Below are 22,669 nucleotides of genomic sequence, written 5' to 3'. Positions count from 1 at the left end.
CCAGTAAAGAATATCCCTCCATGGCCTCTGCATCAGCTCCTGCTTCCTGACCTGCTTGAGTTCCAGTCCTGACTTCCTTTGGTGATGAACAGCAACATGGAAGTGTAAGCTGAATAAACCCTTTCCTCCCCAATTTGCTTCTTGGTCATGATGTTTGTGCAGGAATAGAAACCCTGACTAAGACAGGTTTTTTTTTTTGAAACAGGGTTTCTCTGTGTAGCCCTGGATGTCCTGGAACTTACTTTTTAGAGCAGGATGGCCTTGAACTCAGAGATATGCTGCCTCTTTTTTTACTTTATCTATTTTTTAATAAATAAAAACCAGTTTCTCTGTTTGATGAATATCAGCATCCTACCTTTAAGAAGTTCACTATGGGACCTGGAGAGATGCCTGAGTGGATTAAAAGTACTTGTTGCTCTTCCAACGGAACAGAGGTCAATTCCTAGTACCCACATCAGGTGGCTCACAGCTGCAATGATGATTGGATGATATGACAGACACCTTTTGTCCCTAACAGCACACTGGGGGGCAACACTACTCACTAGGTCAGAGGTCCTGAGCTATAGGAGAGTAGAGAAACCGAACACAAGTAAGTGGCCTTGTGTGTGTTTATTTCCCTCTACCATTAACTGGATGTGACATTACCAGTTGCTTCAAATTCCGGTAACTTGATTTCCCCATAATAAATTATAATCTGGAATCGTCAATAAAATTAAACTCTTTCTTCCTGAAGCTGCATTGTAAAGGCTAAAGTTATGTTTTAAGTTTTAAATCGCCGTACTGAAGAGATCTATTAAACAAAAATGCTTCTAACCTGTAAGCCCCACTTGCCCACTTCCTGGAATGCTGGGGGCTATTGTTCATGCAAGGTAACAAGCCACATGGCCTACAGAGCTCACACTGAGGACATACATGAAACACACCGAGAACCAGCTGGCCCGCAATGGGGCATTTATGGTTATTAATAGGCTAGCAGGGTTATTACAGTCCCAGAACCTGCCTAGTTTAGGTTTGTAGCTTGTTAATAATTTTGATATCTGTGTTGTTCACTTGGGAGCTAAACAAGAAAGACTATGGCAAAAATCCCCCATAAACATCACTTCAGTAGTACATGGCCTTGTGGGTTCCACCTTTATAAGCATCTGACTAACGTGGTTCATGGCTATTCTCTGGGAGTTTTGGGAATACACCTGGACAGTGGCCATCCTCCTAGATAATATTTAATACAACTTGCTTCAAATCGGCTCAAAAATTATGATAGTGGTATTATGCTCACCTGGTGGGGTTCATTTTTCTGTTAGGGTTGTTTGTTTTTAATCTCAGCAACAGACATGAAACTAAGATAGTTCGGATGGATTAGTTTTGGGACTGGGACTCTCTATGTTGACCCTGAACTCACAGAGACCTACCTGCCTCTGATTCCCCAGTGCTAGAACTATAGGTGTGTGTCACCACCCTGGGACTGTGTGATGGTTGGCACTGACTGCCGACTTGATATAATCTGGAATCGCCTGGGAATACCTATAAGCTCTTGAATAAGGATATAATGTTGACTGGCTGATTCAAGTCCCTGTGACCTCCATAGGATGTAACCTGGAATTATGAGCCAAATAAGCTCTTTGTCTCTTAAGCTAGTTGCTTTTATTCAGTATTTTATCACAGCAACAAGAAACAAAACTAAGGCAGACAATAGAACCAAGAGGTAGGCACTTGCTGTGATAATCTGACCAGGTGGCTTCTAGGCCACTGCAGCTGTTTCGTGGGAAGAACATGATGTGTTTGGTATATGGTTAAGAAAAATCCATTCAATGCTGGAAGCAGAGGCTAACCTGCGATCTAGTGGGGTCTGGAGGACAAGAATGTGGAGGCCAGGAAATAGTTACAGAGGGAAGCTGGATATAAAGAAATGTACAGCTTTGTCTGCAGAGGGCAAGAGAAGCCTTCGTGCTGCAGGAGAGAATGAGGAGGGCTCTGAGGGCAAACCACACCATTTAGAGGTTCCAATTCATCCACGGGAAGAAAGCCTAAGGCATTCCCTGCTCCTGGAAAGCAACTGCAAAGGAAAGCGTGTCTTCAAGGTCAGCCACGGAAGCGGATACAGCTGTGGTCCAAAGGGAAAGGCTGTATCTTGAGGTGCCAACAGAACCTGGCTTCTATCCATGTGTTATCTGTTTCGAAGTCATGAAAGAGGTACAGGTGAGGGGGTGACTGAGAGCAGCTGAGGCAGACACTGTGTGGCATGGAGGCAGTCCCAGTGCCCCCAGAGACCCCGAGAGGCTGATCTATAAGGATGGAGCTTTAGGCACAGTGGAACCCCAGTAGAAAGCCAGGCGAAGCCAGGACCATGGTGGAGTGCTGCCGGTGTGGGGCGCACAGACAGAAGCTGTGTGGAGGAGGCAGGGCTGAGCAGTGTGGGCTGCCTATGCATTTGGATCTCGGCCAATTTCATTACAAGCCTCAGATGCAGGACAAAGAGCTGCAGGTTTTGGTGTTTTCTCTGATGGAGTTTCGTTTATTTCTTGTTATGCCCAATTCTTTTTGAAACAGGAATGTTTACTCTGTACTGAATGTATAGAATGTTCACTCTATATTTTATGCTGAAAATATACAACTTATTTTTGATTTTATAGGAACTCAGTTACAAGAATCCAGACTTTTAAAATATTGGAAAGTTTAAAGACAATAAGAACTTCTAAAGGTGGCCTGTAATCCACATCAGGAGATGAACGTGAGACTCTGGGGACAAAGGGTAGAGAAGGGTACTGCTTACAGTGGTGTCTGTGTGTCAAGTAGACACAAGCAGGGTTGTGATGGCTGGCTTTAGTTGTCAAGCTGACAGAGAGTAGACCCACTGTAAACACCAGCTCTCGGCTTTCTGGTCTCCACTATGTACATAACGTGACCCTGTAGCCAGCCGTCCCTGCAGTGATGATGTAACCTGCAATCTAAGCCAAGGAAGCTCTCCGTCCCTGAAGCTGCTTTTGTCAGGGTGTTCTATCACAGCAACAGAGAGTGGAGCTAAGACAGTCACACTGTGCATCTGGTTAACTATTAAAAAGAAACAAGACGGCTTTTACTTATATTTCCATTCCCTCATTCCTAAAGTCAGCTAAGCACTGTATGCTTTAACAGTAAGGATAGCAGTGCCACACGCCTCAGTGGCTTCCTAAGAGCTCAGCTCTGCCTCCATTACCTTTGGCTTCCCTTTCTCTCAAGTTTACAGGTTTGATTCTAAAATCCCAGCTGTTTTAAACAAGGACCAAATTAATGTGAGACACTGGATTGAATCAAATTTTAAACAGTTAGCTCAGTTATTTGTCAAAAAAAAAGTATGTGTACACACACACACACACACACACCCCAAATATACTGCTGCTCAAAACTGGTACCATGTATACCTGCTATTATGGTTCAAATATTTAATTAAATCAGTAGAATAAACATGGTAGAAAAGTACTTTTAGTGGAGTCGTGACTCAAGCATAAGTTAAAGTCTTCAAATATTGAAAAGCATGCTGGTGCACCAGGTATGATGGCTAAGACTGTCCACTTGATACCTAGGAGGCAAGGCCCAGACACACTAGTGTGGGGTTTTACAGATTAATGCTCATCTCTGAGCATGTCAACAGAGATTATTCTGATTATGTTAACTGATGCGGGAAGACCCATCTTAGCTGTGGGCTGGAGCATTCCCTAAGCAGAGACAAGCACACATGCATTCACTGTGTCTTGTTACAGATACAGGTTTGATTCTAAAATTGGTATACATGGTACCAGTTTTGAGCAGCAATATAGTTGGTGTGTGTGTGTACACATACTTTTTTTTGACAAATAACTGAGCTGTTTAAAATGTGATTCATACATGCATTCACTGCTCCTTGTTACAGATGTATGTAATCAGTCCTCCCAAGTCACTGTGACTTCCTGCTATAACGCACTAACCTGGGGCTCTAAGCTAAAGCCAACCCTTCCTTCCTAAGCTGCTCTCCTGCCAAGACTATTTCGTTATACAATAAGAGAAGAAACTAAGACACACAACAAGCAAATACATCTAGTAGCAAATTCAAGTAGCTGTAGTGTTAAATATTGAAAATTTTGGTTTTCTACGTATTAGGTTGAAAAAAATGTTAAATATAAGACAGAGAAATCTTTACTTACTAATATCTGCTGAAGATCGGTATATGCAGCCTCTAACCGACGCTGGCAATCTGGGATCATCATCCGGGACTCTTGCAGGATCTCTGCCTGGAATGAGAATATTTGGGAGACATGTTAGATGATAGAACTAATGTGTATTTATTTTATAAATTAGCATATAACTAATGATTTAGAGGAAATGGAAAGTATGATTATGTTAAATGAGTCAATGTTCTAATTTAAATTGGGTTTATCAGACTGTAATTTTGCAAAGTATAAGTTCTAAGCAGAACTTCACAAAAGTTTTGCAGTTTTCTTCCTTTTGGCAATCACTTTCTCGTGGTAAGTGGCAATTAACTGGCAAAGCTTTTCATCCAGCTCTTATTTTGAAAGGCTATTTAAAGTAAACGGTTCTCCTGCTGTCACAAAGCACCTTTATCTAAAATGGGATCAGCTGGTCATATAAATATCTCCTGCATCTTTGGGTAATAAAGGAAAACAGTGTTCAGATAATATCACAGGGAGATAATTACTGCATGAGAGAAGTTATTGAGTTATTGATCACATCGTGTGCACACTGCAGGAGGGACTCACTGAAAGACAGAGGTAAAGAAACATGAAAAGCAAGGACCAGCAGGTTCATATTTTGTTGCTTATCATGCATAAAAAGTTATTACTTATCCCTGTGCTTCATTTTAGGAGAGAGATTATTCTCCCCAAGCAGTTTGAGCCGAGTTACCAATGCAGCCCCCTAATGAACCCGAGCCTCTTGCCTGTTCCTCCTGGAGATAAACCCTGAAGAACTAACCACAGGGACACTTTGACTTTAGAGGATGTTTTTGGATGTAAAGTCTACCATTCAAAGCTAGTTGTATATAAAGCACAGCAGAGAGCCAGGAAGCTCAGTCATCAGTCAGCCAAGACACTGAGCTGAATGCTTCCTTAGTTGTCTCAGAGACAGCCAGCATGATAACCAAAGACTTTCAGAGAAATGGGTACAGGATTAACCAAGACTGCCTGGCTCAAATAAAACACTACATACAATTTAATGGCAATAATGCTAAATTATAATGGAAACTTTAGTAGGACCCAGTATCTTCATGCTTTTTTCTGACAGTCTGTCAGCTCATGCTGTAATAAAACCACTACTGTATTCAGACTCTCTATCCATATCTATTTCCTTGGATCACAAGGCATGGCTGAACTCAGAGTCCCTTTATTAACAAGGCACAGGCTAAAATCTCAAGCACAGGGACCTGACTTTACTTTCAGGCAAATGACATCTAAGCAGTGCCACTAAGCCATTTTTGTATGTCTCCTTTTGAGTATGTGTGGGAAACTGGCACGAGAACATTCCAGAATTCCCCTCCTGTGAAAAAACCTCCTGCAGAACACTTACCGGAATTAAAGAAGGCGAACAGAAAGACCAAGGTCAAACGTGTGACAAGTCAAAACGTGCATTTACAATTGTTTGCCAAGCTTTAACGTGACTGAAATGAACCTTAAGCAGCATTACCCAACAGAACTTCTATTCGTTATTATCTCTCTGTATTAGTAACAGAGCAGGATGGTCTGTTAGTCTAGCAACATGGCAAAAGCTCATTCTCTTGTATTCTACCCTGATTAGTCACTAAGTTTCCTCCATATTCACTCCCCCCACCCCCAGCCACAGGTCCAGAGCTCAAGATTTAACCCGCAGTAGGCTGCACTGAACATCTGCCATATCTCTATCTATCTATCTATCTATCTATCTATCTATCTATCTATCTATCTAATACCATAAACTATACCTGCATCAAATTTGCAAGGTGAATACTTTTCCTTGTAGCAATGAATTATGACTGCCAGGAGTGTGTGTGTGTGTGTGTGTGTGTGTGCGCGTGTGTGTATAAAATAGGTCCTCCCAGGCCTTTCACAAATTGATACCCAGCCAAGCTCATGTTCTTTACAAAAACAAACAAAAAGACCACTAAAAAACCATGGAGTCCAGTTTGTGTTGGCCAGCTATCCTGAGCATGGAGCCCTTGAGCACTGGTGCCTGCTCTGAGCTGTGGCCGACATAGCAAGTCCATTAAACAAAACTGATTTTTTTTTCCCCAGCAGCTTTCATTTGGAATTGTTTCTTGACCAGGTGTGGGACTACATCTGCCAAGAACAACAACAACTGAGTCATGACTACACAAAGAAGACAACCCCAAATACCCAAATTTAACTAACAGTATCTCCCTTGGAAAGTAGGCATTCAAATGCATGGTACCTTTCTTTAGAAGACCTGAATAAAAGGTTGATTCTAATGCTTACTACACTTTGTCTCAGGGAAAACCAGGGTCTTGGTGTAGTAACTGGGGCACATAAGGATCCCTAGGGAAACCATGGAGTGCTTTACCCACTGATGTGAAATTCAATTTAAAACAAGTTGCAAGTTTTTGGGTATTTATCCTGGTAAAATGGAAGCTGGGGAAGACTAAGCAAGACTCATTAGTTTATAACAATCAATAGACTGGAGAACCTACAAGTTGATCAGTTTCTTTTATACTCAAACATAAAAACTGAAAGGGAAACATTCTAATTGATAAGAAGTCTTGGTCAGGGAAGAACGCTGTGAAATAATGTGGCAATCTTAAGCTGGTAACTGGTTAGGATAAGGGTTTCGGCTTCTTTAGTGAGACGGAGCTTATACCCAGGGTTGGGCGTGACCTAGAGTCTATAACAACCTATAGTGTCAGCTGTCTCTGAAGCCCATGACAGTCATACTTGTTTGTCAGATGGAACTCTAGAAATTACTGCAACATTAATTAGTCCTCGCTTTAAATGGTGCAGGATGTTACCATACTCAATGTGGTAAGCTACGGACCCATTTGACTTGTGTTGGTCTGATTATTTCTGAATCCACTGAGGGAAAAAGGAGGTGTGGAGTCCACTCCACTCTGATACCCCAAACAAGTGTCATGAGATGTAAATGGTGCAAACATTCCATGTAAAGCTTGGACAGACTGACTGTACCTGACCATATACTCTCTATAAGAAGGTCACTTCAGACATAATAAAGAGACAGAAAATAAAAGGATGGAAAAAGATGTGGAAACATTACAAAACAAGAGCAACAGTGAAGACATTAATACTGTACAGCGAAGAGTCCTGCAACACTGACTGCTGCAGATCAAGAAATGCTGTCAGGGATAAAACAGGTGTCACATTATCATACTGTTATAAGCACATCAAGGTAACATGACTCTGTATGAACTGAACAGATAAACTGACAAATGCACATAAACAGATGGGGATTTCCACACTTACAGTCAACAATTTATAGAAATACTAGAAAAAAATGAGCAAAGACGGGAAAGAACTAAACACCAGCACAGAAAGCTATCAGCCAGGAAACAGAACACTACAAAAGAGAGAGAATGCATATACGTTGCAGCCCTATGACACACTGCAGCAGAGCACATCCTAGATCAAACTACAGTAAAAACACAACAAATCTAAACCCACAGTCACACTCCGCACAGCACCTAACTGCGATGTAATCCCTCAGCAGGGTAGTAGTGGCACACACCCTTACTCCTCACACCTGGGAGGCTGAGGCTAAAAATGTAGCCAGACCTAACCAATGGGGAGAGGGAAACACACTGCACTGAATGCTGACATCATCAAAGCTAAGCTTGCTTACCTCAAAAATGTAGAAAAAGAAGCAGATGTAAATAGCAGCACTTCCTGCAGCAGAGGCAGGAGGTCAGACTGCTCTAACCAGGGGACTCCAGGACTCTACATACAGAGCCCCTGGTAAAAGAGACAAACCAAGCAAATAGCAACCCCTCCCAATCAAAACAACAAACAAACAGAAAAAAGGCAGTGAATGAATTCAATGAATGAGCTCAAAACAATCAAAGGAAATGAAGTACAAACTGATAAACTTACAAGTAGAAAAAATACAGAGGAAAGTCAGCAAACGGTGATCTAAAGAAAAAGTCCACACGCTTCAAGCAAGACCAAGCGAGGAGGCAGGAATCGCCAAAAGCTGCACAGACAGCCCCCGCAGCCCCTGCAGATAAGGACATCTAAGAGCAACTACAATCCTAGCCATTCACAAGTAACAGTAACGGAGCCCACTCCTCAGAACTTAGGCCACTATCCAACCAGCCAGTCCATCGTTTCCTGCAGGTTTCCTGACTCCATCTTAACCTACAATGAGTTCTAGTCAGTGTGCATGCAGAACACTTTCCTCATCCCTTCACTGGAGATGAACATCAATCTCCTAACTATTAGGAAATGAAATACAACATATATTGTATTTTAGTGGTCTTCACATTAGTTTGGGAAGCTATCTCTAAATGTAAGCATGTAAGTGAATGACTATAGCCTCTAATTTTATGTTCGGCACTTAGCAGTCGGGGAGCTGGGGTTCCCGGCTGAGAGCACCCACAGACACTTGTGTCTGACATGTGAGCACTGTGGCCTGCTGTGGCCGCATCACCTGTGCCATGTCCTACCTTTGCTGAGCTTTATTTCTGCTTTGCTAGGGGTCTCTGTCTGTGCTTGTCTGACAGGGCTCCCCTAGTCCACAGGCTGGCTTCTAACTGGCAGCGATCTTCCTGCCTTAGCTTTCTGAAAGCCAAGCTTACCGACATGCTCACCACAGCCATTCCCTTCCTTGTAAATGCAAGCTCCTGTCACAGTGCACAGCGCCCGCCCGCCATCTGAGTTATCCCAGTTCTTGTAAGTGTCAGCTTTACCTGCTTCTTAATGGCGTAGTTCTCTCCATCTTCAGCCTTCATTTTTTCAATCTTTTCTTCTTGCTGCTTTGCTTCTTTTTCGTACATCACTCTTTCTTTGACCAATCTATAAACAAACCAAGAATGTTTCAGAGAATTAGATTTTTTTTCTCTAAAGGATAACAAAGAAACTATGTAAATACAAAGCCTAGTTGAAATACTAATTAATATGGGTAGGCAAAATGGAGGTAGCTACTTTTAGCCACTGATATAAGTATGAGCCATGTGTTCCAAGTCCTCTACTGAGGTAAAGTGTGTTTTACAGCTTTGAGAGAAGCCAACCCAGTCACACCAATCTCAGTCAGATGGCAGAGAATCCCATTGTAAGCCCCACCTCTGGAGATCTCCAGCTGCCAGGCTCTACCCCTAGGCTACTATGGCAGACAGGCTAGACCCCCCTCCAGCTGCCACTAAACCCAAGTGGCCAGGCCTCCAGCCTAAGGACCACTAGTGGTTAGACCCTGGCCCTAAGGAGCTCCAAAGGCCAGGCCCTACTCCTAGACTTTCCCGGTTTTCCCTCCCAATACCTCTTGTGTGAGGTTTATTGTGTGGTGTGACTTTGTGGTGTTCCTTGGCTTCCAACTGTCAGCATACCTTTCGTGAGCTATAACCTTTCTTATAAGCTATAACACATGATATTTATTGGGAAAGACCCAAGAGAGAGGGTGGCTGCCTCTGCTCGTACATTAAGAAGAAAACCCACTCTTACACCGGCAATGTAAAGGAGCTAACACTTCTGTGTTGCTTTTTAAAACCGATTTTTGTGTGGCAGTTTAAATATTCTTGGCCCAGGGAGTGACACTATTTGGAGGTGTGGCCTTGTTGGAGGAAGTGTACCACTGTGGGCATGGGCTTCAAGACCCTCCTCCTAGCCATGTGGGAGCCAGTCTTCTCCTGTTTGCCTATGGAACAAGAGGTAGAGCTCTCAGCTCCTCCAGCCCTACAACTTCCTGGTTGCTGCCATGCTTCCAGCTAAGATGATAATGGACTAAACCTCTGAAAATGAAATCTATACCCATTAAGATTATAATTTTTAAATATTAAAATCACGACAAATAATTGTCTTAAAAGGTCCTTTAAAACAGTTTTGTTTTTGTTTTTTTTTAAAGGAAGTACTGAGACAGAGAAGTTTATGTATATATTAAAAAGCTGGGATTCTACTAGGTGTACAATCCTTGCTTAGCAAGAGTGAGGCCCTAGGTTTGAGGGCTAGCACTGCAAGAAGTAGCTGAGTTAAGTCTGGATTTCTAGTTTTTGTCGGCTGCCTCAGTAGGAAACCGGAGGGTGCACTCTCACTACTGGCTGGAGCTAAATGCAAACCACTCTTTTTGAAGAGTCATATGTTATGAACTGCCCCACTTCATACATATTCCTATTTTCCAAACACACAGGTCATGAAGGTTTAGATGAGACTGTCCCCCGTAGGCTCAGTATCTTTGAATGCTTGGCCATCCACTGGTAGGACTGTTTGGGAAGGACTAGGAGATGTGGCCATATTAGAGGAGGTTTGTCACTGGGAGTAGGCTTTGAGGTTTCAAAAGTCCACACCATTCCTAGGTAGCTTCCTGTCAGGAGGTAGTGGGTCAGGACGAAGGCTCTCAGCTACTACTCTATCACCTCATATGCTGTCACATTCTATGATGATGGTCATGGACTCTAACACTCTGAAACTCTTGAGTCCCAATAAACTTCTGTAAGTTGCCTTGGTCAGTGTCTACAAAGCAATGGAAAAGCAACACACACACAGGTCTTATGCTTAGCTTCTGCAAGTTTTGGACTTGCAAGCTGTGCATCTTGTATATCATTATTATTACAGAGTCGCTTTTTAGTTATCATCATGTAACAACTATTATTCATTTGTATTCAGAATCCAGTGCCTTATCAACAAGGCAGAGTGTTTCCAAATATTTCTGGTTGCTAAACTTCTCTAAAAAAGTAGTCAGTCATCAGTAGTCCTCCCAACTCTATGACAGACTCTATGAAAGAGAAACAATGTAAAGGAGTCTACTCATGGTCTGAGTCCACATTCACTGTTTCCAGCCTTGGTAAGTAAGACAAAGCCCAATGGGGAAGAACTGCTTAACTCATGGGAGTCAGGACGTAGAGGCAGAGAGGGACCAAGGACAAGATTTGTTTTGCCAGGGCATGCCCCAGTGATCTACTCCTCCTCCTCAACTCGGCCTAACTTCTCAAAAGTGTCATCATATTACCAATTCATCAAGGGATTACTCTGTTAATTAAGACAAAGATCTTAGGACAGCAATAGAGCCCCCAAATGCATGAGTCTTTGGGGGCCATCTCAGATTCAAAGCCCAGTGAGCTGGATAGGCTACCGGAGATCACAACATTCCATAACATCCTGTAATTCAAAGACATAATCAGGGCGGCAACCTATGGCCAGGGCCAGATGAGGTTAAGAGCCATCAATGTGTTAGACTTATGTTATAGTTGCTCACTGTAACCTGAACGTTTAGGAAATGAGCCTAAGGAACATGAATACATTTGCCTTTAAACATTTTCATATTATAGAAACAAAGTGATTCTGAAGTAGAACAAAAGTGAGAGACAGTAATGGAGAAACAAAAACACACTGGTAACTGGTATACAGTGTTTTGCCCTGCAAAACATCTGACTCGAATCCCTGTCACCCCATTATGTTTGTCTACATAGAATGGCAGAAACGGCCCCAACAAAATTAGGCACACCTACCCACTTGCCACATGTAACACACAAAGGCTCAGGAAAGAGTTACTGGATAAAAAATACTGCCCTAGAAACACAGGGGAAAATCCCCACCACCTAGTGAGAGCCTGTGATTCTAGTATACACACAGTAAACACAACAGGAACAGTTCCACTTAGCAGTATCAGTCAATACATGATTGACAAGTTACATGACGTTGAAAATACAGCTGCTAGTAGCTACAAAGCATTATACAGGACAAACATAAGAGCTTATTAGGTATTAAATCCTGGGTATAGAGGTCATTATCACATCATATATAATAGTACAAAGAAATTCCTACCCGTATACTGTGCCCATGTCCTGGTTTCATTCTAAATTGTTCCCCTAAAAAGTATGTGTGTTAAAAGTCTGGCTGTCAGTTCAGGGGGGTTGAGGAAGGGATAGATCATAAGGTTTTCATCTATCTATGGAGCTATAATCTGATGGCACCTTAGGGAAATGATGGAATTAGATCATTATATTAGATCACTTTGAGATAAGACTTGGTGCCACACATACAGACACATTTGCATGCACACAGACAGACAAACAGACACACACAGAGACAGAGACAAACAGCCATAGTGGCTGCCTAGCAATGTGGTTGGGAAGCTTCTACACTCGTTTGGAGGCAGGATCTGTGAGGAGCTTGCACAAGCTTCAAATGCTGTAACTAGTAGCTCTTACTGGGTGATTCTACCAAGAGCTTGCAGACCAGGATACCAACAGGTACATGTACAGTGAAGATCAGACTTAGAGGAGATTTCAGCCAAGAACAAGGATCTATTAGGAACTGTGATAGAGTACCTGGGCTGCAAGAACAGGAAGGATTCCTATGAGATTACAACTGACCCTGCTCAACTCTCAGCCACAGCCCAGAAAGGAATGTTTGCTGGGAGAGCCTGTCTCCCAAAACAGTTTGTCTTGCTTAAGCAAACAGTTGCAAGAAGAAGAGACTACAGACCCTACAACTGCACCAACTTCCTTATTTTCAAGCCCTCACCTGTCTCTATAAAGGATTCCAGATAGCTTTTCCCCCAGCAAAACCTCCATTCCTAAGGGAAAGTGTCTGACCTTCACTATTTGAAATCAACAGACTCATCTGTAGAGGTCAGACTCTGATCTCTTTCTGCCTTCTGTCTCTTTACACTCTGAAATCTAACAAACCAGACTGGAGCCATTCATGTCATACTGTGGCAAACAATCTGCTCCATTTTGTGTAGGACTTCAGACCTTGTGGGAAGGGAGAATGAGCCAAGGGTGAAAGTACAATGCAGGGCAGTATTAGTCAGGTTTCTATTGAGAACTCAGACTAAAAGTAGAACACAGGGTATTGAAAAGTTGCAGTCTGGCCCCAAAAGCTGGGGGCAAAGGAGGGTAGGAGAGCTAGAGAGCTATGCCCTGAACGAAAGACAGGACGACTCAACAGGACACCAGAAGAGAGAGACTACCAGGGCACCTCAGGATGGGTACCACCACCCACCCACCCCCTTCCAAGCTCAAGGAAGGAGTAACCTTATTTGGAAGACTGTCTTAAGAAGAGAGTCTAGGGGCAGGACCACCTAGGAGAGTGACACTGGAGAGCTCACTGCTGCTGTGGTGCAGGGGGTGTGGCTACTGACTGAGCATTCAGAGGCTGCTGGCCTTAGTGTTCTGACTTGTTACAGTTAAGCAGCTGTCCCACTACCCCCTTCTACCACATCACCCTGCCACCACAGGCTCCAAACCAATGAAACCATCTGACCATGACCTGAAACTATGAGCCAGAAGAAAGCCTTCCTACTTTAGGTATCCACCTCAGGCATTTAGTCACAACAACAAAAGTTAACATTTCCTTATAATAAAATATTACAAATGTGGGGTGCACAAGGTAAAATTAGATTAGGTCTGTCAACCAACAGTTACTTTTTTTTTTTCTTACTCATGTGACAAACTTCTTCTTTTTTTTTTTTAAATTTATTTATTTATTATATGTAAGTACACTGTAGCTGTCTTCAGACACACCAAAAGAGGGCGTCAGATCTCATTACGGATGGTTGTGAGCCACCATGTGGTTGCTGGAATTTGAACTCAGGACCTTCGGAAGAGCAGTCAGTGCTCTTAACCATCTCACCAGCCCATGACAAACTTATTACTCATTATTAGTAATAAAATCCAAACGTTAAATCAATCTGTGCCTCTTTTAGCATACCATTTAACAAGTTCCTTTAAAGACAATAGATCAGATTTCACCGTTTAAACAGTAAAAGCTTTAGTGAAAGCTTATACTGACTATTAAAACAAAAGGAAAATAGAGCACACATACAAAGGTTAAGTTTAAGAGGTGCACTGTATAACTACAATGAATTGAAAATAGTACGGGGAGTAGGGGTGAGGGCAGAAAGAGCTGGGGAGACGGCTCAGTTGGCAAAGCACTTTCCACATAAGCTGAAGGACTGAGAGTCTGCTCTCTGGCTTTCACTTTAAAAAGCCTGGTATGGTGGCGGACACGAGGAAAGGGAGCAGCAGTAGTTGCTGTTGTTTCAAGCTAGGTCTGATGGTGCGCACCTTTAATCCCAGTAGCCCATCAGTTTAAGAGCAGAGGCTCTGTGAGTTTCAGGCCAGGTAGGGTCACCTAGTAAGTCCTCTCAAACAGAAAAGAAAAAAGAAAGAAAACCAATTCTGAGCTCTAAGAAAACTAAAGCTTTCAAAAGGAGAAGAAATGGGTCACCTACAAAAGAAGGAACACCCATATTGACATTATATTTCACATTAATAACAATAGCTATCAGAGGACAATCAATTAATCCCTTCAACATTCTTAGAGAAAATGACATAACCTAAATTTATAACTATAATAAAGGGTGAAGGAAAATTCATTAACTCATTTAGCAATTACTTATTGAGAAGCTACTGTATGCCAGTCGTGACCTCAGATACCAAGGACATAACTGTGAATAAAAGTACAAAAGTCCGACCTTTGGCACTTTCTAGTGGGGTGAAATGATAACAGACACAGCACAGAGCATGACAGATCATGGGAGGAGCCCAGAGAAAAGAGAGTGAAGGGAGATGGGTGATACGGAAGGACCGCAACTGAAACGGAGGTAGCCAGGGACGTGAAGGTGCATGCACTAAGATCTTAATTCAGTGATTTATGTAGGTAACCTATGAACGATGTTATAAGGCAAGTGAACTGTTCATACACCCACACAAAATCAGAAAGTTCATCTACGGCCCCCTTCTAAGAAATTTATTTAAGAATATATGGTACAAGTAGGAAATTCTTAAAACTTTTAAATAATGAAAAAAATATACTGTAGCAAACTGAAAATTAAAATCTAGAAAAGAAGCTACAAGAACAAAAACTTATGGTCCATACAATGCTTCAATGAAAGTGTGTGAGAGGTGTGTGTGTGGGAGAAGTCAACAAGACTGCTCTGTAGGCCACAAAGACAACAGTCTAAATGAGAACCTTCGTATGAGCTCTAGAGAAACATCTTAAAAAGAATGGACTCAAGTCTAAGAATAAAGAAAATGGGGGCCAAGAGATGGGTCAGTGGTCAAGAGTACTTCCTGCTCTTCCAGAGAACACGAGTTTAGTTCCAGCACCCACACTGACTGGTAATTCAAGCTCTGTTCAGAAGACCTAACATTCCCTTCTGGCTTCTTCAGGCATACATACATAAAAGTGAGTCTTAGAGAACAGAGAAAATGAGTAACGAGGCAGAAGACAGAAAACGTAAGTTTTCTTTCCATCATACAGCTATAAGGTCTATGATCCTCTGCAACACTCACGGTATAATAGGAAACACAAATGAAGAAGACTCCATTTAACCTAGGTTACCAGGGAGCTCCCTCGGCAACAGAAGCTCTCTATGTAGGGAAATGTAGTCCTGTAATAATCACACTTAAAGCAGCATGGCCCATGGGCTCATTTTCAGCTTCACTTGCTTTGTGTCTTCAAGGTCTGCTTAAAGACCAAGGATACTGTGGCGGTTTGAATATGCTTGGCCAAGGAACAAGCACTACTAGAAGGTGTAACCCTGGAGTAGGTGTGGCCTTGTTGGAGGAAGTGTGTCACTGTGAGGGTGGACAGTGAGATACTCCTCCTAACCACATGGGAGCCAGTCTTCTCCTAGCAGCCTTCAGATGAAGATGTAGAACTCTGTGCTCCTCCTGCAGCACGCTTGCCTGGACGCTGCCATGTTCCTGCCTTGATGATGATGGACTGAACCTCTGAACCTGCAAGCCAGCCCCAATTAAATGCTGTCCTTCTAAGAGTTGCTTTGGTCCTGGTGTCTGTTCACAGCAATAAAACCCTAAGACAGATATTTACCAAATCTCTCTCATAAAAATCATGACATAGGTGTTGGCAACAATGAGTCCTGGTCAACTAATGAAACCTAAACTATAAATAATATTTAAAAGTATTTTGTAAAAATTTCAAACCTAAATAGCCAATCTCCTGTGTGCAGGTCTTAGATGTGAAATCTCTAGTATGACTCTACTTCCTGACAGACAAGGGTTCTTTTCCACTGACAGAGCTGCTGACAAGCTTTCCTTTTTCTAAAGAAACAACACTTTTCAGATTTCTACTGTGAGACACGAAGGAAAAGAAACTTGTTGAGGCCCTAATGACAAATAATTTGATACTGTATTATATTCAAACACTAGAACCTTAGTTATGTCTCTACCCATTTTACAGACTACTTTGTATAACTTTGTGTATCTGTGTGCATGGCATATGTGAGTGTTGCTGGGTGCTGGGCGCTGTTCCTCTGAAGCCATCCTCCTTGTTTCCAGAGCCAGGGTTTCGCACTGGCCCATGGAATTCATTAGTTAGGCTAGTTGGTGTACATCAAGGATCCACCTTTCTCCATGCCCTCAGATTTCAAGCAAGGACTTGGCATTTCTCGGTGGTTTCTGGGGTTTGAACTCAAGTCCTCATGAGAAGCACTTTACTGTCCCAGCTCTCTCCCTAGAACTACAGTCTCTTGTCATCTGCACTGCAATAAACCAACCCCAGCTGTTTGGTGAGGGGCAACAGCTCCTCTTTACAGTGAGGCAGTGTGACAGTGCATCCTACAAACATGACAGAAATTGGTGCTGCCACTACAGATGAACTTTAATGTGATTCTCAAAGCCTTGAGCATACAACAACAAACCCGTGTTTCGGTGTGCTCAGTTATGACCAGTGCTGTGTGCTCCTTAGAACTCATGCCTTAGTTTCTTGATAAGAGAAACCAATCTTGGTTATGATCCCCAGGAAGTCACATCTCTCAACTTAAGTCAGTCCTAGTGTCCTTACCTAGTGTCCTGTTGATAGAACGGATCTGTCCTGTGTGTCATGTGCCAAAAGGTCTGTGGGGTCATGAGAAAACTGACTTTAAAGGACAGGCCATTCTAGATATCAGGTAACTCCTAGTCCTAGTTGATGTCACTGAAGTCTTTCCAAGAACTCTATCTGCAGATTTATAATAAGATAATTAATGATCCTCACATCTTAAGCCATGTAAATCTCTTGTCTTCTTGTCACTTAAGCTAACAACATCTGTACTGACACACCATTCAGTTACTCCACAGGACAAAGATTATGTTCTTGTTTCTGCTCGAATGGAAAGATGTCCTGAGGCTCGCAAGCCCAGGAACCACACAGCTCTTGAGGTGGGACAGTGTCCCAGTGGAAGGGCTGAGACACAGGAGCTCAGGAACTACGCAGCTCTGAGAGGAAGCCACTCAGCAGATGCCTTGCAATTCCCAGGGGAGGGTATCCATTGCTGAGTTGAGAAGCTGAGGACCCTATGGCTTCTTCTGATGAGAAGAGTCACACCAGGCAGAAAACTTCAATAAAGAGATTTATTGAAGGGTCCAGGGTGTGAAGGGATGAATCCAGGCATGGCTGCCCTCTGCTCTTGGGAGCTGATGGCAGGGAATTGTATAAAGGACAGTGCTTATATAGGATTTCTTGGTGGGTGGGTGGGCTTTTCAGGGCAGAGATTTCCAGATTAAGGACTGGTGGGATTTCAAGCCCTGAGCTTGGAGAGCTCAGGGATTGGTGTGTTTTTGAGGGAGGCTCAGGGATTGGTGGATTTTCTTGCTCCAGAATTGATGGCATTTTTTTTTTTTTTTCACCTCCCTTCCCCTGCATCAAGCCATGGGTTAGGGTGGAAGTCCCTCCTGGCTGCAGCTTTTGCTGAGATGCTGTGTCTGTGGAGCTGCTTAGGAAGGCTGGAGAGGAGGTGCTGCCACACTGTACAGCCCCTGTGGGACAGTTCCTGTAGTGGTGTTTCTTGAAAGCCGTAGGCTGAGGAGATGCCATTTTGACAGCTTCTGCCAGCATCTTACCACTGCTGCAGGCTGGGGCTGGAAGGAGGTGGCGGCTGCCACTTTGAAGGCTTTTACAACATACCACTTAGGAACTATACCGCTAATTCTGGAACAGTTCAGTCCAAAACAAAACACTCAGAACTGAGAGACCTCATCTTTTCTTCTTGCCATTTTAAGTAAATGTGAACAAAGAAAGTAAAGATAGAATTACACAACTCAGTTTTCTTTTCTAGTATATCAAGAGGTATCTACGCAAGCCTTGTGGAAGGCCATTTATAATTCAAAACTTTATCAAAAATATTAAACACTTTTGCTTTTAATAATCTTGGTGGTTATTGGAGGTAAACTCCACAATAAATATTATCTTTTATTTCAATCACATTTTCATTTTTACTTCTGTCGAGTGTCAAACATTGAGATGTCAGAAGAGGGAAGCCAAGGTAGCCAGAATTAGCACTGATGGAGTTTCATGGAGCTAGGTTGCCTAATGGTGCTACACAGGAAACACCAGGAAACCATACCCACCAGTTTATATGGTGGGAAACTTACACTGTCAAATCCATGTCAATGTATTGAGCAAGACTTCAGAATTTTCTGATTTAGGGTGCACCATCTATAACTATATAGTGTATGTAGTTAAAATTTGGAGTCATTCTCTACTAATTCTTTTTATGGTCATTAAAGAACTCCAAATGAGACATTCTATTTTTCCCAATTTTAAATGACAGTAAGTCAAGATTTCAGGATCAGGATTGGGGAAGATAGCTCAATGATAGGGTCTTTGCCTTGCATGCATGAAGCCAGGGTTCAATCTCCATCAGCACAATAAACACACAAATATATAAAAAGACTTTGAGAGACGATGAGATGGCTCAGTAGATAAAGATGCTTGCTGCCAAGTTTAACAATCTGGATCTCAGTACAATCTCTGGAACCCACATGGTGCAAAGAGAACTTTCCCCACTTCCCCTCCTCAAGCTGTCCTCTTCCATGTACATACACTTATATACATATAAAATTAAATATTGTTATTAAAAAGATTTTGAGATTATTAAAGAATTTTCAATAGTATCCTATATTCTTGAAACTTGAAAGTGCAGTACACAGACAAAATGAGAAAGGGCTGGGGAGGCTGTTCTCATTGGAATGCTTCCTTCACATTCTTCAGCCCCCTCTCTCCATCTCTGAAACCTAACTTACGTGCTCCTACCTTAGGACCAGTCCACCACTGCTCCTCTCATTAGCCCAAGATGACAGTGGATCCTATGGATCGTCACGACCTGAGCACCCCATTAACACAGTGTTCATATTTTGTCTACTGCTCTGGAAAGCATATGCCCTTAAGGACTGGTGGTGTGCCTGATATCAGCATCTAGCAGGGTTCGTGCCTCAACAGGTGTTACCAAGTACACTCATGATCCCCGGAGGTAAGCAGTGACTGATTTGTTTTCACTTGAAAGAGAAGTAGCTAATGTAAGGCCATGAGGCTGGGAAATGTGAAATCAGGATTGCAGTATGAGTGCACTTTATATCCACCAAACTATATCATGCTTAGAGTAAATGAAGTGATTTATAAATCTTTAATGTCTTTTACCTGTTCCAAAAGTAAAATAATTGAGTAAAGTAATAATAATTATAATGTCTTAAAAATGAAACACTACAAGAGTAGTGTGCAGACAACTTGCCCTATTCTTGACAGCAGCTACTCAGCTCTCAAGAATGGAAGCAATGCATTGTTCCTGTGTAGCCTAAATGAAAGAAAATGAATGCTTAATTTGATGGCATTTGTTACCGTATTTCTTCCAGTACCCATTAATTAATCAATTAAACTGGAGATGGTTCAAGTTCTATTAACTGCTGAAGTAGAATATATGCTTTAATTAATTTTAATAAGTAAGTTAGACAAGACATTTTGTAAACAGCTAAAATGATGCATGCCAAATCCAAAATCGATATAACTGTTTCAAAACTACAAATCTTAGAATTAGTAACTCAAAAACACCAATAAAAAAACAATAGCCCATGAAGTCTCTAAATTGTCCCTTTAGGGTTTGAGACATCAGTGACGTTAATGAGTCAGTGATAAAGAGCACTTCCTGCTCTTCCCGGGGGCCTGCGTTCTATTCCTAGCACCCAGAGTCATGATCAGAGCCACCTGTAACTTCTGTTTTAGGGGATCTGATGCCTTCTGGATCTGACGCTGTTAGTCTCTGTCTCTGTCTGTCTGTCTGTCTCTCCTATCTCTGTCTCTCATACACATACACACATACACACACACACTTTTTTTTCTTAATAACAACTACTGAACCTGATTTGAAAATTCAAGAGTTGAATTTTCTTAATTACTCTAAAATTGGTGATTCCCAGACTGTGAAATCCTTCAAGTGTTTCTTGTCCCAAACTTAAAATATACTATCTAATTCACAAAGTGTGTGTACTAGTTTAAATTCATTCTCTACTTACTCCATTAATTATTCTAAGTAAATCATTTACATGCCACTGATCTGCATTAGCAATGAACCCTTTAAAGGCTTCACTGTCATAGCTGGAGTCACATCTGGACACCATGAACAGCATGTGTCAGCATGTCAAAGTACAAAGTCTTCTAACAGAGTAGAACAATAGATACATCATGTGCCTATGGGATTTAGGAACACCACAACTTCATGCAAAGAATTGTTCTACATAGCTCCTTTGCCTATTTCAGATGAGGTATTTAGTAGGCAGGTCTTTCAAGGTCTGAGTTCAAGGCCTGGAACTCAGTATGTAGACCAGTCTGGCCTAGAATTCACAAAGATCTGTCTGCCATGAGCACATATCTATGACAAACATCCCTTTCTGTGGCCTACCCAAAAAACTCAGTATCTATAGCACTGAGAGTTAAAGACATAGGAACTACAATTATAGTAACTATAGTACATGACTCTAACCTGTATGTGTACAGATAAACTCCTTCAACTGAACATGCAAATATAACCAAATATCTATTATCCATCATCTCTTTTATAGAAAAAATAGCTCTTCCAAGTGATGTGAACAGATATGATGAAAAGAAGACTTTTTATGTGCAAAAAAGCCCGGGAAACTCTACCGACTCTAGCCTCTTAGCTTTCACACAGAGTGGAGTAACCTTGCAACAAACATGAAAAGCTGTTGGCTTCGGCCCTTCTCACAAGAATCTGAGCATGGAATTCTTTCTGACATACTTAGGAAAATCTAGTGAGACAGATTCCATTGGGTAGCATATTGGGATCCTAAACAAAGACAGGAAATAATAAAATTTTTGATGTAGAAACTGACAAATTTTTATTTTCAAATTCCTATATTGTACTTATATGCTACATTAAATAAAAAATGTTCAGTTTCCAATTTCTGAAAGTCAGTAAAATATCAGTGCCAATTAAAGAATACATTTCCTAAATGGTCATGTGGTGGTAAAACAGCATAATTATACAAGTAAGTTTCTATATGAAATCACAATAAGCCTCTCTAACTATCCCATCCCTTAAAACTCCCACTTCCAGAAAGAGAATTAGCATTTTGGTAGAAATTAACCTTCTATTCTAACTGTGCTACCAACAAAATTTTTAATTAGAAATTATATAACAACAATTTAAGTTTTATAAAAGTCTAATCCATGTTTTTCCTACTCCAAGTTCATGTCTTTAGCTTGGACAGCTCAGATGCAGCACCTAAATAGTAATAAATATTTCACTGTTCTTAGGCCACAAAAATCTATAAAGAAACACAATTTTAAAATAAGGCAGCTTCTATACCAAATTTTATTTAAGTAACTGCTTTAAAACTGGGACCCTGACTAAACTGTTGCAGGATAAAACTGAGTGTGTGAAGCCCATCAGTTAGAGCTCCCCGACCTTCACAGCAGAGGTCCAGGACTGAAGCTTCCAAGGATCGCAGAACCACAAGGAAGACAGCAGCATCTTTATTATCCAAATACCCCAGCTAGCTCCAGTGCCATGAGACACCGTATTCTCAACTTCCCAACTATGGAATTTAACCTAGGAAAAGAACTTTTCCTTCCTAATTAGAATTCTTTTAAAAAGAAAATTGAGAGTGCCTTTGAAAAGCACATGTGGAGCACTTGATGAGACTTGGTTCTCCTGGCTCTGAGAACAATCCTTTAGCTCCCATGCCTGAGCTGCTGAAGGCACTCACTCACTTCATACGCCACAGTAACAAGGAGGTACTCCAAAGACAATGCAATAATGTGTTTCACATCTTAAATACTCTGTAAAGACGCATGAAATTTAAACACCGGATAATACTGGTAATTACAAAAGCAACTTACTACAATGTATACCTACGGAGACTGGAAGTACCCATTTTATTCTAAGACTTTGTTGATATAAATACTTAGAGACGATTTTTACTGTTTCTAAACATTTTAAGCAGCACTTCGATTTTCTCATTCAAATAGCTGCATGTATGATTTCGTCAATAATTCCACTTTATGTACTAAATTTGCCACTGTAATTAGTTTCTTCAACTCACACAATCTCAGGCTTCCTTGTGTATAAATCAGAGCTTTCAACAGCAGTCATGTAAATACTGTAGGAACTAGATTTACTTTTATAGTAAATGTGCAAAGGGCAACTGTTACTGGAATTATTAAGCTACCTGGTCTCCAATTCACTATTTTTGCATTAACATATATATGTATCAAGTACATATTCTTTTAAAAGCTAAAACAGAAAGAATAATACC

The 22,669-nt window shown here is 41.6% G+C and overlaps 1 protein-coding gene across 1 annotated transcript in view; it reads right to left on the bottom strand.

Annotated features, from left to right (window-relative positions):
* The window catches only part of Tbca (tubulin folding cofactor A), a 53,994-nt gene that overhangs the window by 1,768 nt on the left and 29,557 nt on the right, over window positions 1-22,669 (bottom strand). Inside the window, exons 2-3 of the mRNA XM_021180508.2 lie at window positions 8,873-8,978; window positions 4,158-4,244 (exon numbers count right to left, since the gene is read on the bottom strand). Of these exons, the coding sequence (XP_021036167.1) occupies window positions 4,158-4,244; window positions 8,873-8,978 (193 nt within the window). The remainder of the gene's footprint in view (window positions 1-4,157; window positions 4,245-8,872; window positions 8,979-22,669) is intronic.

Source organism: Mus caroli, chromosome 13 (genome assembly GCF_900094665.2).
Source record: "Mus caroli chromosome 13, CAROLI_EIJ_v1.1, whole genome shotgun sequence".
In the NCBI taxonomy this organism is placed as follows: Eukaryota; Metazoa; Chordata; class Mammalia; order Rodentia; family Muridae; genus Mus; species Mus caroli.
Note: the sequence above shows the minus strand (reverse complement) of the source record. Positions and strands in the feature narration are given on the sequence as shown.